At 41.5% G+C, this 19,742-nt stretch overlaps 1 protein-coding gene across 1 annotated transcript in view; it reads right to left on the bottom strand.

Moving 5' to 3' along the window:
- Nucleotides 1-7,227: 7,227 nt before the first annotated feature.
- TMX1 (thioredoxin related transmembrane protein 1) overlaps nucleotides 7,228-19,742 on the bottom strand; it is a 38,672-nt gene continuing 26,157 nt past the window's right edge. The window contains exon 8 of the mRNA XM_080808799.1: nucleotides 7,228-7,254. Within this exon, the coding sequence (XP_080664925.1) occupies nucleotides 7,235-7,254 (20 nt within the window). The 3' untranslated portion in view covers nucleotides 7,228-7,234. The remainder of the gene's footprint in view (nucleotides 7,255-19,742) is intronic.

The raw sequence follows: 19,742 nt of genomic DNA, 5'->3' as shown, positions 1-19,742 counted from the left end.
AGTCCTCCACAGTGGTGCAAGCCTCTCGTTGCTTTGACGTCTCTTTCCTCCACCCCATGTGCATTAGCAGTTTCTCCTGTCACTCGGCTGGGCTTGTGATGACGGCCAGCTTGACTGTGGATCTCAGCTAGAGTTTCTTCTACATGAGGGCATGGCTCTTCTGTTCACAGGCTCCAGAAAGCAGTCAGTTGTGGTTTTGCAAAAACCATGCAATTGTTCATTCCTCCAACCATGCATATCTGCTTCACGGTATTAAATTCAAGTCCTGCAGCTCTGTTTCTGCACCTTTTTGCAACAGGATTTTTCTTTTCAGTGCCAAATCAGAGTGTCATCTTCTGAGGACCTTTTACATAACACTCCAACTCAATCCCTACCGTAACAACAGTACACTTACCTCGATTGTTGTAATGACGATATGAGCAGCTATGACCGAGTTTTGGCAATATTAGTAACTATAACTCTGCTGAATTTAGCAGACGCCATCTGATTCCCAAAGATGTTGGAAGGTGGAAAATGTGTCCTAGAATCAGTGAAATATGGTTTCCCACTCTTTACCCCACCCCCCATCTCAATATCTCTAGCAGACCAGCAGTCATAACTAAAATGAAGACGAAAAACTAAGAATAGGATAGTGGTAAAAATAATAACAATGTTTTTACTTCCCATAATGTTTTGACTCATTTCCATTACTCTGTCTTAAAGTGAGGGACTCAATGTTATCTTTCTTCTCACTCACCTACACTATGTCATATTACTTTACTATGATCTTAATAACAGTATCTCATTACAGCTCTTTTTCCTCTCTCAGTTTGTCCCTTTTTTCCCCTTCAGCAACCTGGAAGTGAAAGCAAGTGCTCAACTCCTATTTTACCTGTCAATACTATCTAGTACATGACTTGGAGTTTATGATAAAATTCCTTCCTCTCATTTTTATCATGAATCCCCATAATAACCTAGTTGAGTGGTAGAGACAGGAAGAGACTATGATGTTTCTGATGATGACACTGGAAAGAAATCCTGGAGTGTTGGCAGGGGAAACAACACTGGGATGCAGCCTCCCTAACTAGTATTTACTCTTCTCTGATTTCAAGACCCCTCTGAAAAAAGCCACCCCGCAAACAGAAAGCAACTCTCACTGAGATCCCCGAAAGGGTCACCCATCACAAGCCCCCCTTCAGGATGGAAAGGCTTTATTGTGGATTCCTAGAAGCTCAAATCTGCTTACATGTGTTCAATTTACTAAATACTCATTCAGAGACTGTGCATAAAGCAGACCAAGCAGGATGCTGCTGGAGATTCAGGATGAAAGTTCTGGTGTCGCCCTCCAGTCACTCATAGTCTAGAGCTGTTCTCAGTTTGGGGATGGAGAGGCAGAAAGGGAGCATGGACCCTTTTGTGAATCAGACGACATTTATAGGTCATAGAAAATTGTTCCAGATCCCCATACACCCACACAATTCAGCAAATAATTTCTTAGGGCTTATAGAGCTCCTAGATGTTGGACGAGCAGCTCATGTGTGTGTTCTGGAACATCCGGCCACAAAACTCATGGTGGGGGAGCTTTCTGTCATAGTTAGTCCTACCCAAATACAAAGAGACCAAATCAGTCAAATAGTTTAAGAAGAGAGTAATATCCTACCCTTGGAGCTCAAGGTTTTCTTGACTAATAGCTGCTATTAGCCAAGGGGGGTAGATAGGGTGGCTGGGTTATGGACTTCGGGGAGGGTATGTGCTATGGTGAATGAATGAATTGTGTAAGCCTGTTGATTCACAGAACTGTACCCCTGAAGCTATTAATACATTATATGTTAATTTAAAAAAATAGCTGCTAGACAAAATGACTTAATCTCACTCAGATTTGTGTTTTTTTTTGTTTTTTTTTTTTTAATTTTATTTATTTGACAGACAGATCACAAGTAGGCAGAGAGGCAAGCAGAGAGAGAAGGGAGGAAGCAGGCTCCCTGCTGAGCAGAGAGCCCGATGCGGGGCTCGATCCCAGGACGCTGGGATCATGACCTGAGCCGAAGGCAGCGGCTTTAACCCACTGAGCCACCCAGGCGCCCCCAGATTTGTGTTTTGAGTCCTTCTTTCCTGGCAGGGACTGACTGTATTCTCTAGAATGCACAGCCAGCAAAGGCACTATTCAGAAGAGCCAAGGCCCTCCTTGCTGGACTGGCCCACAATACTTCCTGCCCCAGCCCTCCATTTCCCCTTTAAAGCCCCTCTGCAAGACCTCCAGGGCCTCATTCTAAAATCTGACCTGCTCAGAGAGGAGGGCTCCTCTTAAAGAGATTGGGGGACTCCACCCTTCCAGGGACATCTCTAGCCAGTGCTATGGCGACAAGGAGTTTCTGGCATCTAGCATTTGTGAGTTGGCTGGTGGTTGAGGATTTTCCTGTCTTTCCTAACTCTGTAAAAGCAACCAGATTTTTCATTTGACGTTATTAGGATGTCGAGGTGTCACTGAATTGTTAGGGGTGACATGTGGGATCGGAGTCTCATCTTGACCACGGCCAGTGTCTCTGTATCACAGAAGGACACAGACACCCTGGCTTCTTCCCCATGTTAATTTGTGAATGTGAATGTGGGATTTTGTTATGTTCCCCACACCCTCTCAGGAAAGGGGTCAGTTCCCATTTGGCTTCTCTTTCTGATCCTCAGGCCCAGAGCCATGGGATTTGTTGAAACTCTGAGGTTGCATGCATTTTCTTGTGTCTGTCATTCCTCGTCTCTGGATGTCAGTGCTTCAAGCCACACACAAAGGAAGCTCAGATATGGCCTCATTTGGAATACTACTACTTCAACTCCTAGTAATCATATATAGTGCTTTTGGCTTTAAAAGGGCTTTCACCTTTATTGTTATTTTAACATAATAAATATTGTAATTCCTCTCCACATAGAGTATCATTTGGGATTGCACAGGAATCAAGGGGCACCTTCAAAGAGTTTGACTGAAAATTCTTTAAAGAGGGAACAACTTACAGAGATATACCCACATCCAATCAGGAAAACAGAAATTATGCTGACTGTTTTAGTAACAAAGAATTAGTTTAAAAGAGTTGGAGATCTTTACATAGCGTATTGAAAGCAGTCAAATTCATAAGGACAGGAAAATAGAATGGTGGTTGCAAGAAGCTGGGGGAGGGGAGTTGTTTCAGAGTTTCAGCTGAGCAAGATGGATGAGAAAGTTCTGGAGCTCTGTTTCATGGCAATGTAAGCACACTCAACACTCCTGAACTGTACACTTAAAAATAAATGGTGAGGATGGTAAATTTTATCTGATGTGTTTTCTGACCACAGAAAGAAAAAAGAACAAAAAAAGAAAAAAGAAAAAGCACTGAAGAGCTGAATATGTGAAAAGGGCTCCCTGAGGTAACACTGAGAAGTTAACTGTAGAGAAGCCTCAAGGGGCATGTGGGTGGCTCGGTCAGTGGAGCATAAGACTCCATCTCAGGATCCTAAGTTTGAGCTCTACACTAGGTGTAGAGATTACTTAATAAATAAGTAGACAGACAGACAGACAAATTACTGTGAAAAGAGGGTGGCATTACTCTGGCCAGGGAAGCAAGGGATGAGCTTGGGAGTGTTATAACCCGGAAGTTCAGAGGCGCTGCCATGCTTATTACAGGTTACCCGGCTGTGCTAATGGCTCAGGAAATCCTGGCTGTTGTGAGGGAACTAGAACAGGAAAAACAAGCAAAGGGAGGACCAGGTCCCTCCTCCTCCTCAGCCTTGCAGGTTCCCTGTGGCACCCAGTATTGGCAGAATCGACAGGAAGTTGTTGGCAAGAGGGGTGTCATTTGCAAAGTCCCAACCCAGCACCAAAAAGAGCACAAAAGGGTTAGGGGCTTTGATGGATTTCAAAGTCCTAGAGGAGAACGTAGGCAAGTTAACCATGTTGACATCGGCCTCAGCAACTTCTTTCAAGACACGTCTCCAAAGGGAAGGGAAACAAAAGCAAAAATGAACTTTTGGGATTTCATCAAGATAAAAAGCTTCTGCAGAGCAAAGGAAACAGGAAACAAAACAAAGTAGCAAGCCACGGAATGGGAGAAGATATATGCAAATAACACTACAGATAAAGGGCCGATAGCCAAGATCTATAAAGAACTTCTCAAATCAACACCCAAAAAGCAAATATTCGAGTCCAAAAATGGGCAGAGGACATGAACAGATACTTCTCCAAAGAAGACATACAAATGGCTAACAGACACATGAAAAAATGTTCATCATCATTAGCCATCAGGGAAATTAAAAGCAAAACCACTTTGAGATACCACCTTACACCAGTTAGAATGGCAAAAATTGACAAGGCAGGAAACAATAAATGTTGGAGAGGATATGGAGAAAATGGAACCCTCTTACACTGTTGGTGGGAATGAAAGTTGGTGCAGCCACTTTGGAAAAGTGTGGATGTTCCTCAAAAAGTTAAAAACAGAGCTACCCTATGACCTGGCAATTGCACTACTGGGCATTTGGCCCAAAGATACAGATGTAGTGAAAAGAAGGGGCACATGCACCCCAATGTTCATAGCAGCAATGGCCACAAGAGCCAAACTGTGGAAAGAGCCAAGATGCCCTTCAATAGATGAATAGATAAAGAGGATGTCCATATATACAATGGGATAAACTCAGCCATCAGAAAAGATGAATACCCAACTTTTGCATCAACTTGGATGGAACTGGAGGAGATTATGCTGAGTGAAATAAGTCAAGCAGAGAAAGTCAATTATCATATGGTTTCACTTATTTGTGGAACATAAGGAATAGCATGGAGGACATTAGGAGATGGAAGGGAAAAATGAAGGGGGGAATATCAGTGGGAGATGAACCATAACTCCATGGTTCCATAGAAACAAACCGATGGTTTTAGAGGGAAGAGGGGTAGGAGGATGGGTGAGCCTGGTGATGGATATTAAGGAAGGCACGTATTGCATGGAGGACTGGGTGTTATACGCAAACAATGAATCATGGAACACTATATCAAAAACTAATGATGTACTGTATGGTGACTAACATAACAGAGAAAAAGTGTTAGGAGCTGAGCAATATAAGCTTAATGTGCACAAAAGGTGTGGGGCAAGGTTAAGGGAATAATAAAACAACCACCAACTGGGAACAGCAGGAGGCAGTTACCACCCCAAGCCTAAGGGGTCAGAAGAAGAAATGACCTTATAGAGACCTCCTGAGGGTCAAGGCTGTGGGAAAGGGGAGACCAGTGGGAGTGGTGATCCCTTGCCTAAGCTAGAGCCAAGCAAAGAGGGAGCAGGCCAGAGTCAGGGGATAACCCCCTGAACTCTCTCCTCCCACCTGCTCATCTCCTGAAAACCAGCCTCAGCTAAGCCAAACCAAACTGGAAGCCAGAGATCTGTATGTTTAGTATGCATTTTATGAAAATAGAACCTACCATATACACATACCTGCGTCTTTGTTTCCCCACCTAAGGGCAACAATAACAAAACAGAAATCCCTCCAAGTGAGTACCCATTCTTTCTTAGCAATAACTTGGCATGAAAATTTGCTTTTAAGGATAAAAAATTAGGAAAAAAATAAGTGAAAAATTGGAATATTTTTCAAATCTGTCAAATGCCTCATATACGCCACTAAAATACTCGTTGATTTTCACAGCCCCTTACTATAAAGAGTGACCAAATGTTTATCACCTGCTTCTCTTGCCCATGGTGGAGTTGCCTTTAGATTCCTCCTCTAAAATGGGAACAATAATAATACATCTCAAAGGATTGTTGAAGCTGAAATGAAAAAAAAAATAGGTGAAAAGTGCTATAAAAAGATGAGATTTTATTACCAGTTCCCTTCAGTCTTCCCTGGACCTCAGAGCGCCACCATCACCACCGCCACCACCATGGCCAGCACCTTCGTCACCGCTACCATCATCCTCAGCGTCTCCACGGCTGCCAATAGCATCCCCATTGCCATTATCACCCCTAAAACCATCTTGGCTCCAGGCCCTCAATTTCCTTGCATTTCATTGCCTTTGGGGCCTTCAAAATTTTATTGAGCAACAAAACAAAACAAAACACAAAACCTTCTTGCAGGGAAATAAGATGTGGGATTTGGAGTCGGAAGAGCTGCCCTGAGGCCTGCTCCGGCCAGTGGCCATTTGTAGGTGCCTTCTGAGTTTCCCAGTTTTCTCATATGTTAAGCAGGAATACCTACCTACCTCTGATTGTTCTCCTTTTACCCTTCCAAATCCATTCATAGCCCATTGCTATTCTAGTCTGTGTTCACGGAGGACGACCTTTACAAACTAAATCATCTGAGCTCTCTTGTATGTACACATGGTTGTACGACTATTGAGAGAAGGGCTAGAAAATATACATACTAAGCTTAAGTTACCTGGTTTAAGGGGCAGGAGGGTGAGCATCTGCCTTCAGCTCAGGTCATGACCCAGGGTACTGGGATCGAGTCCCGCTGTGGGATCCTGCTCAGCGGGGAGCCTGCTTCTCCCTTTACACCTGTCCCTGCCCCAGCTCATACTCTCAAGGTGCACACACACTCTCTCTCAAATAACTTTTAAAAATAAATAAATAGGGTGCCTGGGTGGCTCAGTGGGTTAAAGCCTCTGCCTTCGGCTCACGTCATGATCCCAGGGTCCTGGGATCGAGTCCCACATAGGGCTCTCTGCTCAGCAGGGATTCTGCTTCCCTCTCTCTCTCTCTGCCTGCCTCTCTGCCTACTTGTGATCTCTGTCAAATAAATAAATAAAATCTTAAAATAAATAAATAATAAAAACATTATGCTGAGTAAAAGAAATGAGACACAAAAATCATACCTATCTATGATATCATCTGTGTGAAATTCTAGAAAATGCAAAATATGTAGTGGTGGAAAGGAGATCAGTGGTTGCCTGGGGCCAAAAGTGGAGGGAAAGGCTGACTGCGGCAGGGAAAGAGGGAACATTTTGGGGTGAAAGAGATACTTGGTGTCCTGATTGTGGTAGTGGTTACAGGGTACATACATTTGTCAAAGTTCAACTACCTGCATTTAAATTGGTATAATTCATATTTAAATTATACTTCAATAAATTTTCAAAATACCCATAGCATAATACAAATGGGAGCTATCTATCAGAGGATCCCAGCTGTGACATTACTATAAATCCATACAACCTGAATGTACACAGAGGATCAGAGCTGACGCAGGCCAATGAGCACATCAGTCTGGTTTGCAGATGCTGGCGATGACAACACCAAACTCGTTGATGATGCGGCCTTTAACAGAAATCCATGACTACTGAAAGTGAAAGGAACAAGAGAAAACTCTACAGGGACCTGGTGGGTGCCACGTTTTTAAAAGAGTTTTATGCAATGGGCTGTTGAGTTATAATACAACTTAGTAGGAGAAGGAGAGTGGTCTCAGGGCCACTGCAGCCGAAGAAGTCGGCTAACCCTTCCAGATTTCACTTTCTTGACTTTATAAACTAAAAATAATACTAGCCTTCAAATGCCAAGTTTTCATGGCCCCTATTGCCACTGAGAAATAATTCCCAAGACATGAGAGGAAACACTGATGGGCTCAGACACAAAATGGATTTGGCTCCTCAGCCAGCCTTGTGCTAATGGTTCAGGAAGTTTAAAGCAACATGATTAGATCCTTGAGTTCATGGAACTAAGCAAAGCCCCTCTTCTTTATGCCCGTCCAGTGGCTCTCATCTGGCCCGTTTTCTAGAAACATCTGTGTAACTTTGAAAAAGTTGAGATACCTGAGCCCATCCCTTGAAGGTAGGACTCGGGGGCCTGGGGCGTGGCCCAGAGAACTGGGTAAGTTCCGAGGGGGACCCTGACAGTCAGCTAATGTTGAGCATGCCTCCACTGGGCACTTCCCCTGCTCTCCTCCACCCAGGCAGCCCAAAACTGTCCTCTCAGAAGGATATTCCACCCCCAGACCCAAAAGAAACAAAAAGCAGCTTCCATACACAGCTGAGACCAGACACACCTAAACAGGGTAAAGGAGACAGAGGTATTAGATGGTGTAGACACCCTTCCATGTTTTCATTCAAAGGGCTTATTCTGAATCTCCTTTCCTACTTCCGGAGTATTGGTGACTGAAGTTGGTTGGCAAATAGGACCCGAGAGGCACAGTTAGCACCTTTTGCAATAAAGGTACAAGGAAATGAGATGGCTTCCTGACCTGCCTCTGACACCTTCACATACACCCAGCCTTGAGATCCAGGCTTCTCAAGAGCAAGAATCAGCTCTTCCTTCATGTCCTTGAACAGCATGCACCGGCTGTCTGCTACATGCAAGCTCGATTCTAGGCACTGGGGACACAAGACAGAGTTATGGACAAGCCTCTTGCTGTTCTTGGCTATAGTCCAAATCAAAGAGACAAGTACAAAACAAAACAAAAAAGACAGCGTCCGATTTTGATCCCTGTAATGCAAGAAAGTAAAAATATGCAGTGATAAAGAGTAAAGGACAAGAGGCAAGCCATGGGAGTGGGCAGTGAGATGGGGAGGTGGTCAGGGAAGGTCTCCCTGAGGCAGTGATGTCTGAGCTCAGACTCAAGAAGAGCCCAGCATGCAGAGAGCCCAGAAGGGAGCATGAGGGTGTGACTGAGGTCTGGCAGGAAGCAGGTGACACCCAAAAGGGGACTCTGGACAAAAGTACAGAGTTTAATGAAACTAGAGAGAGAGTGGGATCTCCCAAAGGTGGGGGGAGCTAGGGCACTCCTGGGACACAGCCAATTACCAGTGACCTAGCCAGAAAGCAGCAGGGAGAATAAATATCCTGAATTGAGTATCTTTTCCCTCCCTCTGTCTGACCCCTTGCTAGTGCTTTCCGTTGGCTAATTCCAATAGGAAGCCAGAATATTAGTATGTCCGCAGATGCAATTCATATGGTCAGCCTACGGGGTTACAGAACAAAGTGAGAAAGGATGGACACTGGGAAAGAAAGGGTAAAGGGAAGGCATCAGCATAAACAGCAAGTATGAAGGCTTGAGATGGGAAAGAGCCGACCTTGTTCATGGAACAGAAGGGCCACTGAGCTGGAGATCAGAGGACAGGGTTTAGGAGGAGGACAGAGAGGAGACAGGCCCTGACCATACAGGGCCCTGTATGCTGACGTGAGGTGTTGGTACTTTATTCTGTGCCCAATGAGAAGACTTTGGACCATGTAGGAAGATGTTACGATCCTGCTCGGCTTCCTGTGTGGAGAAGGCACTTGTAGGAGCAGTGAGGATGGATGCAGAAGCAACTGGCGTAGCAGGCTTGCAATGAACTCAGTCCAGAACTCCAATGTGGGGAGAAATCAGACTTCCGCTTGGTCCAGAGCCCATTTATTCTTGCTCACTAGCTCCTATCAACTCTAGGAAAATGAAAGGAGCAGGGAGATAACCCTTAGACCAATACAGTGATTGAAGCAGTCTTTTTAGGTAAAACTCAGCCTCTTTGGTTAGATGCGCTTAATCTCTAGATTTTGGCACTGCCCCTGGGCTCCAGGATGGTGTACAGAGGAAGAGAAAGATGCATGACCTTATGGATTTGGAGAAAAAGAGTCCTCAAAACCATGCAGGGTCCTCTGGTTCCCCAGCAATGCCCCTTGTCTCTCATGTCATTAGCCTAAATGGTGTCATTAGGGGCTGCAGCTGAGGCTGAGCTGGTCTACATCTTGACCTGTACCAAGCTCTCAGCCAGGTGGGGCTGGCAGTCACCTCTGATATCACTGGCATGACAGGCCCCTCTGAAGTCTCGCAGCCCCAATCTCAATAGGCCCATGTCAGCCCTGGTGGCTCGCAATTCCATGTTCATGTCTTGGAAGAACAGAGGAAACCTTGGGGATACAAATGAGATCCTCACTCTCTCTGACCACATCTCTGAATTTACTTATATGTGGTCACCCTCCAGGTTGACCAGAAAGATCCCTCACAGGGCCTCCGGGTGACTTTTTACCAGTGTCCCATACTAGAGGCCAAGGAGGAGCCCCTCGGCCCTACCTCCAGGTATCTAATTCACTTCTCTCTCCCTGGGCTTCCCTAACCGACCATTATCACCTCTCTTCTTTCCCTCTTGCCTTCCTCCTCCAAAAATCCATGTAAGAGGGTGTGCAGGCCTCCTTACCGTAGCCCCATCATCTGCACAGCCTTCTCACTCACTCAGCATGAAGGGTGAATAGTACAGACATTCTCTGTGTTTTTGGAGACATTTATAATCTAGTCTTTTAGTCCTGATCTCTGCTATGTAAATGGGCACTAAAAACATTTATAAAATCCTTTCTCCCTCTATAAAGACTAACTTCCAAGTCTATTGTCTTTCTGGACAACCCTATTTTTTAATGTCAGAAGCCAAATCTTAGCTTTTTCAGTTTGTAATTTTTCTTTTTTAGAGATTTTATTTATTTGCTTGAGAGAGACAGAGAGAGAGAGAAAGCACGTGCATGAGCACAAGCGGGGGGGGGGGGGCAAGGGAGAAGCCGACTTTTCACTGGACAGGGAGCCCGACACGACATGGTACTCTATTCCAGGACCCTGAGAACATGATCTGAGCCAAAGGCAGATGCTTAACCAACTGAACCACCCAGCTGCCCCTCGGTTTGTATTCTTTTATCCCTTCTCTGAGCAGGTATATTTGGGAAAAAGAGAAAAGCACATTAAATTCTTCCAAGTCATTGCCATCATTACACCGGTTAGGAATCTATCTTAATGGTCTGGATGAGAGAGAAATGTAGCACGCTGATGTGAAGTAGAGAGCAGGAGAGAGAGAGCAAAGCAGGCATATGGAGGAAATATTTTGGAATTAAAATAGAATTGGCTGAAGGATAAGATTGTAGGGGGTGAAGAAAATGGGGAACCAAGAATGACTCCTTAAGTGAGTAATAGACAGATGGTCCATTTGGGAATACTAGAGAAGAAACAGCTTTGAGGCAGGAAAAGTCAAGGATTCTGTTTTGCACCCAGTAAATTTGAAATTTCAATTAAATGTCTAAGTGATCATGTCAAATAGGCCACTTAGAAGGGGGGCCCAGAGATGACGATAAAAACTTTAGAATCAGAAGCATACAGATGGTGCCTAAACGTTATGAAGAAATGCTAGGTCCATGCATGGACTGTACCAGGGGTGGAAGCTTCTGTAGGCCAAGCCACGTTAGGACAAGGGGGACAAGAAGAATCCCAACCCAGTCCAAACCTACTTCAAGGTAAGCTCTCAGGATTCACTGTAGCATTTAAGGTCCAGACTCAGGCACCACAAACCCATCTAGGTTTTAGCTATAACCACAGAGGAGAGAGAAAATGTGTATATGGGAACTAGGTAACTGTTTTTGTACAGACTTTTATCTGAGAGAAAGTAACAAACACTTGGGATCCTTCATCATGGAGATCATGGAGAAACAAAGCACTCCTGAATAACGGATCTTTCTATCCACAAAACATCTTGTGATGTACCAGTTTTTCAGCCCAGAAGCCAACCAGAGGGTGGTCTCTGACTACCCAAAGCCATACACTCTAACATTTCTGTTGTTGGGTAGGAATAGGGGGGAAAAAGAAGGTGTCGGCCCCTCTGAGTGGGGGGAGGGGCAGAATGCAGCGATGGGGGTGGAGGACCAATACCATTTCCCAAAAAAATATCCCCAATTGCTGAAACAAATTTCCATCTGGGTTCCTTGAGAATCACTCTTCTGAATCAGCATAGTGGAATGGAAGCAAGGCTGGCAACTAGAAGACAAGCGCACTTAATAAGGGTTTAAGGAAACCTATGTGGACGTCACATAAAAGAAGCAGGAAAATAGAAAATGATAAAGAAGACATGATTCTTTAAAACCAACATATTGGGGCACCTGGGTGGCTCAGTTGGTTAAGTGATTGCCTGCAGCTCAGGTCATGATCCTGGAGTCCTGGGATCGAGTCCCACATCAGGCTCCCTGCTCAGTGGGGAGTCTGCTTCTCCCTCTGACTTTCCCCCAACTCATGCTGTCTCTCTCATTCTCTCTCTTTCAAATAACTAAATAAAATCTTTCAATAAAAAAAAAATAAAATAAAACCAACATGTTTATGTAGGTAGGGGAAAAGAGAAAAAAGGAAGACAAGAGGGAGAGGAGGGGTGAGAACAAGGGAGGTGGAAGTTTTCTTTCAGTATCTGTTACTATTTAACTATAACCCTCTTGCTCCCTCTGGAGGACAAGGGTGTGAATAACATGTCTGTAAACGAAAAATCACTGTAATAGATGCCTCGGCTTCATTTGGACGGCAACTTCCTTCACTTTAAAATGTCAGGAAAAAAATAACAAAATAAAATCAGTATCAAATAAAAGGACAAAATAAGGGTAAGAAATAAAAATTTCTCTGACTTTGGGGCACTTTCCATATATTCTGAAATTTGAAGCCCCAAAATTTGAGGTGATTTGTAAGCAAAGCCAGACTACAGCACTAATCAAAAATTTAAGGCAGGACTTATGTAGGATGGGGAAAAGGTACAATACTGCATTAGCCTACATTAATCTATTTCCCATACAGCTCATTGTTTCTTTTGTAAACAGGAAGATTCTTTAGGATGGGTTTTTTTTTTTTTTTTAAAGGTTTTATTTTAAAGTAATCTCTTCACCCAATATGGGGCTTGAACTCACAACCCCGAGATTAAGAGTCACATGCTCCACTGACTGAGCCAGCCAGGCACCCCTAGGAATGTTTCTCCTCAAATGAACGTAAAGTCATCTTGGAAGGACAACGTCTGGACTTTGTTTTAGATTTTTTGTATTTTAACAAGGATGTCTGTCATTGTTGCCAGGCAACTTTGTACTCAAGATGTAGGTATAACGTGAAAGTTAAATTATCTCATATTTCTAATGACTAGTCTGGTAGGAACCACAGTATTACAATTTGTCTCCCAAGATCTAGCAGCTGAATTAAGAAAACAAGTCAAGGAGCCAAAGACAATGAACCTTCATAAAACTAGTGCTCATGAGACCATTCTTCAAGGTCTCAATACAGTAGTTCCAAGCTAGCAGCCCTGCAACTCATTTTAGGAAGCCTCATTTTAGCCTAAAAAACAGAAACGGACTCAGATAACATTTGGGCAGAAGGAGCAATGCAATGCCTCAGAGCTGTGGGTTCAATTTGGGTAACAGTGTTTAATAAATACATAGCCAGAAGGTAAATTTCTCTAGCTTAATTAACTATTCTTTCAGAAGAACAAATATCAATCTGGAGCATTATGTGTGGCCACAGGCAATGAACAGATAACATAACACCAACCACACCATGACTAAGTACAAAAAGAGCAAAAATGAATTTTTAAAGGCGATTTGATATAATTTAGCATATGCTAAAAGTGACATCTCAAATCACTTTCGAGTGGTGTCAGGACAAGGGGGGAGCCATTTGGAACAAAAGGTAAAATCAGATCTGTATTGCACTCCATACAAAAGAATCTAAATATCTAAATGTATCAGATATCTGACAAAATTAGCCAGGTACTAGAATAAAATACGAGTAAATTCCTCTTCAATTTGGGTGTAGAGACAAAGACTTAAAATAAAGAGGTGATTAAAGAAAAGACCAATAATATGACCACATAAAAATAAGTACAATATAGAACAACAATTTAAAAAAGCCCAAATACAATAAACAAAGATAAAAGACAATTGACAGAGTGGGAGAAAATATTTGCAAGGCGTATCTATAATCGGTAAAGGGCTCTTGAAAATCAAGAAAGGATCAAAAACCCAGTAGAAATAAATGGAAAAAAGATATAGAGACAATTCACCCCTGAAATATAAAAAAGTCCTTAAAAATGTGAAAAAAAATGTTAGAGAAATATAAATTAAAGAAAAAAAAACAACACTGAGATACCATTTTTACCCATCAGACTGGCAAAAATTAGAAAGTATGATAATACATTCTGTTGGCAAAACTGTGGAGAACTATTCTTGTAAATTGCCAGTGGAAATGAAGATTGATACCATCTTTCCGGGAATGCAATTTGACAACACTTAACAAAAGCTATAGATGCACTTAACTTCTGCCCCTACAATCCCACTTTTAGGAGTCTACCCTGAAGATAAACCTCCAGCAATACAAAATGAGTAAGCACAAGGTGATTCAGTGCAGCACTGCTTGTAACTACAAAATATTAGAAGCAACCTAGATGCTCAATGCCACCAGTAGGGGAATTGCCGAATACACTGAGACACCACACAGTGAAATACTATGCAGTTGTAAAAAAAAGAATGAAGATCTCTGTGAATTTATATGGAGTGACTTCCAGAACATATTAAATTTAAAAAGCAAAATGAAGAGTATCTATAGTATGCTACCTTTTGTATAAGACAGAGGGGATACAACAATATATGTGTGTCTATGTGTATTCATTCATTTGTTCAAAAGAAATGCCAAAAGATTAAACCATAAATTAATGAGTTTTGCCTATAAAAAATGAGTGAGGGGGGTGGGTGTCTGGGTGGCTCAGTTGGTTAAGTGTCTTCCTTCGGCTCAGGTCATGATCTCAGGGTCCTGGGTTCCAGCCCCGCCTCAGGCTCCGTGCTCAGCAAAGAGTCTGCTTCTCCCTCTGCCTCTGCTTGTGCTCTCTCTCTACGTCACATAAATAAAATCTTTTAAAATATTAGCATTCCAATTAATAAATGTGGAAGGAATGAATGAAACAGAGTCACCATTAGGCAAATACCATAAGTACTAACTATTGCATAGAAGATCCATTAATGGATGATAAAATCAGGAAGCAAAAGTATAATGAGAAAAAGGATATTTGCATGGTCTCAAAGTATCTCCCTACAAAATATTAATGACAAAGGCAAAAACAGTTACCTTACAGGGCAGAAACCTGCCACACAACATCTTAAGTAATCTAAGTGAACATCACCAGGAATAAGGCACAGCAAGATCCTGTGCCCCTAAGAGGACACACTGAGGAGGGTTCAACATAATTTCTGTGATGTTCTCGCAGAAAAATACATCAACTCACATGTAATCCTCAGAAAGCATTAGAAAAACCCAAATTGGGGAATGTTCTAGAAAATAACTGATCAATATTCTCCAGAAGTGTCAAGGTCAAGAAAGACTAAGGAGACAGAGACATGACAAATACATGCAGTGTGTGTGTGATCCTGGGTTAGATCTGGGACCAGAGGATTACTTCAACATGAGTGGGAAAATTGTTGAAATTCGAATAAGGTTTACAGATTAATTAAAAGTTGGGTGTCGATATTAATTTCCCTCTTAACTCTGTTGACTATCAACATGACAGAATGTGAGTAAAGGTTATATGGGAACTCTGTATTAGTTTTGCCAATATTTTCTGTATGTGTACACTTACTTCAAAATAAAAATTTTAAAGGATTTTTTTTAAAAAGTGGTTCTGTTCTATATGGCACATTTCTTTTTTATTTTTAAGATTTTATTTATTTGAGAAAGAGAAAATGAGAGGGGAGAGGTCAGAGGGAGAAGCAGACTCCCCACTGAGCAGGGAGCCCAATGTGGGACTCTATCCCGGGACTCCAGGATCATGACCTGAGCCGAAGGCAGCTACTTAACCAACTGAGCCACCCAGGCACCCCTACAAGGCACATTTCTGAAGGGTATTACATGTGCAAAACCTTATTATGAATGCTGGAGGTAAGCTCTGCAGATATTGATGTGTAAATTCTATAGCACGATGTTGGACCCCAGAAAAAAACATCAGCAGGACAAAGCTTGTTTAAAACACTGTAAAATGAAATATACCCTCTTTGCTCAGTGTATAAAATAGTCTTAAAGATGTACACGAATGAGAATTTTACCCATTACATGATCTGTTTCAGATGGAGGCAGACTGTGAGGTGATCCCTGAGGAGTAATAACTCTTTGAGAGGGTAACTGAATAAGCAAAGAGGGTATCCCACATCCATGGACAGAAAACACAGGACTCATATCAAGCTGGGTTTTCTTTAGCCAACATGGAAAAAATGACTGTCATAAGATTGCGATCAGCACTGCTCAAGGACATATGTATATGACCTCTCAAAGAAGTCTACCACTAGCCAACAAAAAGATGAAAAATGAAAGCATTCTTAGCTGGGAAGGAGAAAGGTATATTGCAAGGTTGTTGATAGGAAATGTTAAGTCCTACATTTTCTTAAGGGAGAAATTTTTTGTGTGTGGAATACCAGATAGGAAATAATTGATTTATACAAAGAACAAAAAAGCAGAAAAGCCTAAAAGAAATACAATTTAGCAAAATTTCCATTTGTTAATAAAAATGAACTTGGCCCTACTGATGCTTGAAATATTTTTTAACAAACCAGCTGCCTAATAATTTATGCCAATCATATCATTTTATATTTGGCACACAAAGATTTTGTTGCTCTTTTCCCCATATTTCCTTTCTTTTGGTAATGTTTTCTTTGAAAGATCTAGTAGCTATTTCCCTTAAAAAGAAAAAACAGAACTGTGAACTAAAACTATGGTTAACCAGTGCCCAAGTTCCTTGCCAGTCTGAAACGTCAGCTGGAAAAACAGCCACTTAGCATGGCACATTTTAAGTCCAGTTTTCAAGAAATCCATCAAGTTTTTATTTATTTATTTTTTGAAGATTTTATTCATTTGACAGAGAAAGAGTAAGAACAAGCAGGGGGAGAGGCAGGCAGAGGGAGAAGCAGGCTCCCCACTGAGCAAGGAGCCCAATGTAAGACTCGATCCTAGGACCCTGAGATCATGACCTGAGCCGAAGGCAGACACTTAACCAACTGAGCCACCCAGCATCCCTTCAACAATTTTTTAAAGATCTGCAGGAGAGCCACTTCTCTGAGGATGAAGAGCCCTCCCAGATGTGGTAAACACACACAAAAGGATGTCAGTATAAATAAAAAAGATCTGTTAACATGGAAAATAAAGTCTGATTGAGAGACTTTACTATTATCACCTCCACACTTAACACACCTGATAAGGATGACTTTTAAGGGTTGCTGTTGTTGTTTTTTTTAAGATTTTATTTTTATTTGACAGAGAGACCGCCAGAGAGGAACACAAAGGCGGGGGAAGTAGAAGAAGCAGACTTCCTGCCAAGCAGGGAGCCAGATGCAGGGCTCGATCCCAGGACCCCAGGATCACCACCCCAGCTGAAGGCAGACACTCAACGACTGAGCCACCCAGGCACCCCCGACTTTTAAGTTTTTAAAATCCCAACCCGATAAGACAATTTTTCTTCAGTATGTAAAATCATGTTGCTTCCATTTATGTTTTTCAGTTTCTCAAACTATGGGATCCAAGCTTTTGGGAACTCTAACTACTATATATATACAGTTACACAGTTTGTGCACTGCATAAATGTACCTTATGCCAAAAGGAATGTGAGAGCTAGGGAGGGTTGGGGCCTAGGAAAACTCAAGAACATAAATATATCTGTAAAACTATACATAATTTCAGGGGATCCCAAACCCTATGAAGCCCAGATCACAAGTTCAGACCCTTCTGTTCTATTGTTTCTACCCAAATAAATGAGGTTTGCATTTTACCATATTGAGAATTTGTTGCTGGGTCAATCCTACCCCAGACATAAAACTAATTACAAATGTGCCCTTGCCAAGGTAAAAGAAAATTTATCTTTACCAAGTTAATTAACTATTTTGTCCTTTGTTACAAAACATAGGGTTTTTTTTTTTATGTGAATAAGATCTTAAGACAGTAACTCTCAAGTATTTTCATTTCTCTTCTGTCCCATTAAAAGGTCACTTTCTGCCCTTTATAAATTTAATAAAGAGCTAACATTATGGAAAGCACATCTAGGAGTAAAAGTCTCAACATTTATAACTCTATGATATCTACTTTATATAATTTTAAAGTTTCATTAAAAATTAACAGAATTCAGGGTGCCTGGGTGGCTCAGTCTTTAAGCGTCCACCTTCTGCTCTGATCATGATCCCAGAGTCCTGGGATGGAGCCCCACATTGGGCTCCCTGCTCTGTGGGAAGCCTGCTTCTCCCTCTCCCACTCCTGCTTGTATTCCCTGTCCCGCTGTGTCTTTCTGTCAAATAAATAAATAAAATCTTTTTAAAAAATGAGAATTTATCAATTGAATCTATCAGTAATAATAGCTTAACTGAATGAAATGACATAAGAACATACCTTTAAGATACACACATTCATCTTCAAACCAAACTGATCTAATGAAAATATCTAACAATAAAAAGAACAAAAGCATCACACTTAATTTTCGGGATGCAGCTATAAACTTAAATTCAATTCTGTTGGTGACATCACCACCCCAGCTTCAGTATATAAAAGTCCCCAATGTAATAGCTAAAAGAACTCCCACAACAAAAGTTTTTGTTAATCTCTACATTTTCTCAAAACACTATTAAAGTAATGGTAAAGAGATTTTTTTTTTAAGTGTAAACCCACAATACCAGAAAGAATAGGAGAGTAGTTCTATTTCAGGCAAAATGATTTAGTGGAATGGATAACTTAAGAAAAACTCCTGGGACAGACATCTAAAATTTCTGGATAAAAAAAAAAATTTAATCTAATTATATTCATGGCTGGGCATTATGAAGAAACACTCCATAGGCCAAAAATGAAGCAGGAACTAATCAAGTGAGACAGCTAAGTGTAAGAGCTAATAGTTAACACTGATGCTGATCAATGTTAGTGGATTCCAGCTTTTTGGTCTTTATACAAACAAGGGTACTAGAGAAAAAAATCTAGGACTTAGGTAGGATGACAGGTCAGATGAGACGAGACCCACCAACAACTCCCTCAGAAATAAGATAAACACAGGAGATAGGAAGGAAATGTACCTATTTTACCTTAGCTCTGGAAGCAGGGAAGATTCCTCTGGGAGTTTCCTCCACAAGCTGGCCCTGCACATACAAACAAAACCTATAGTACCTTTGGGGGTGAAAAAAACTCCAAGGTGAGAATTTAATTTAAAACACTCCTTTGGGGCACCTGGGTGTCTCAGTGGGTTAAGCTTCTGCCTTCGTCTCAGGTCATGATCTGAGGGTCCTGGGATAGGTCTCTCTGCTCAGTGGGGAGCCTGCTTCCCTCCCTCCCTCTCTCTGCCTGCCTCTCTGCCTACTTGTGATCTCTCTCTCTGTCAAATAAATAAAATCTTTAAAAATAAATAAATAAATAAAATAAAACACTCCCAAGTGACTGGCAGAAATAAAAGCAAATCCTAGTGGAACTTTGTAAAGTCAGGCCTCTAAGAATTTACAGATAAAGTAAATTATGAATTAAGATTAAAAAATTCCTAAGGTATAGGAGAAAACAAATCAGCATACATGACTGACACTCAAACAGAACACAACCATATCAGACCCACAATGTCTGGAAATAATTACACCAACTATATTTAAATAAAAAAAGATAGTACTTAAGAGTATGAATAGGCATATGTCATAAGTAGAGTTCTAGAAATTTAAAACATATAATTGGATTTAGAAACTCAATAAAGAGATGAAAAGAAGACACTGTTGAAGAATTACTATTAAAGATAATTTTGAAGAAATTATTCAGAATGAAGGAAGAGTTTAATAAGAGATAAAAAAAGGAAATTTAATAGATACTGAGAACAGAGGGAGAATGTTTAACACATTTATAGTAGGACTATCAGAAGGTGCTAATAAATAATATAGGGATGAGGAAATATTCAAAAACATAACAGCTGAAAATTTTCCAAAACTGATAAAAGGAACAAATCCTCAGATTTAAGAATCTCGATGAATCCTAAAATGCTTAAATAGATTCACAACTAGGCATTACAGAACAAAGGGTAGATCTTAACGCAGCTAGAG

This window comes from Martes martes (genome assembly GCF_963455335.1).
Source record: "Martes martes genome assembly, chromosome: 7".
In the NCBI taxonomy this organism is placed as follows: Eukaryota; Metazoa; Chordata; class Mammalia; order Carnivora; family Mustelidae; genus Martes; species Martes martes.
The sequence above is the reverse complement of the archived record's forward strand: the minus strand, read 5'-3'. Positions and strand labels throughout refer to the sequence as shown.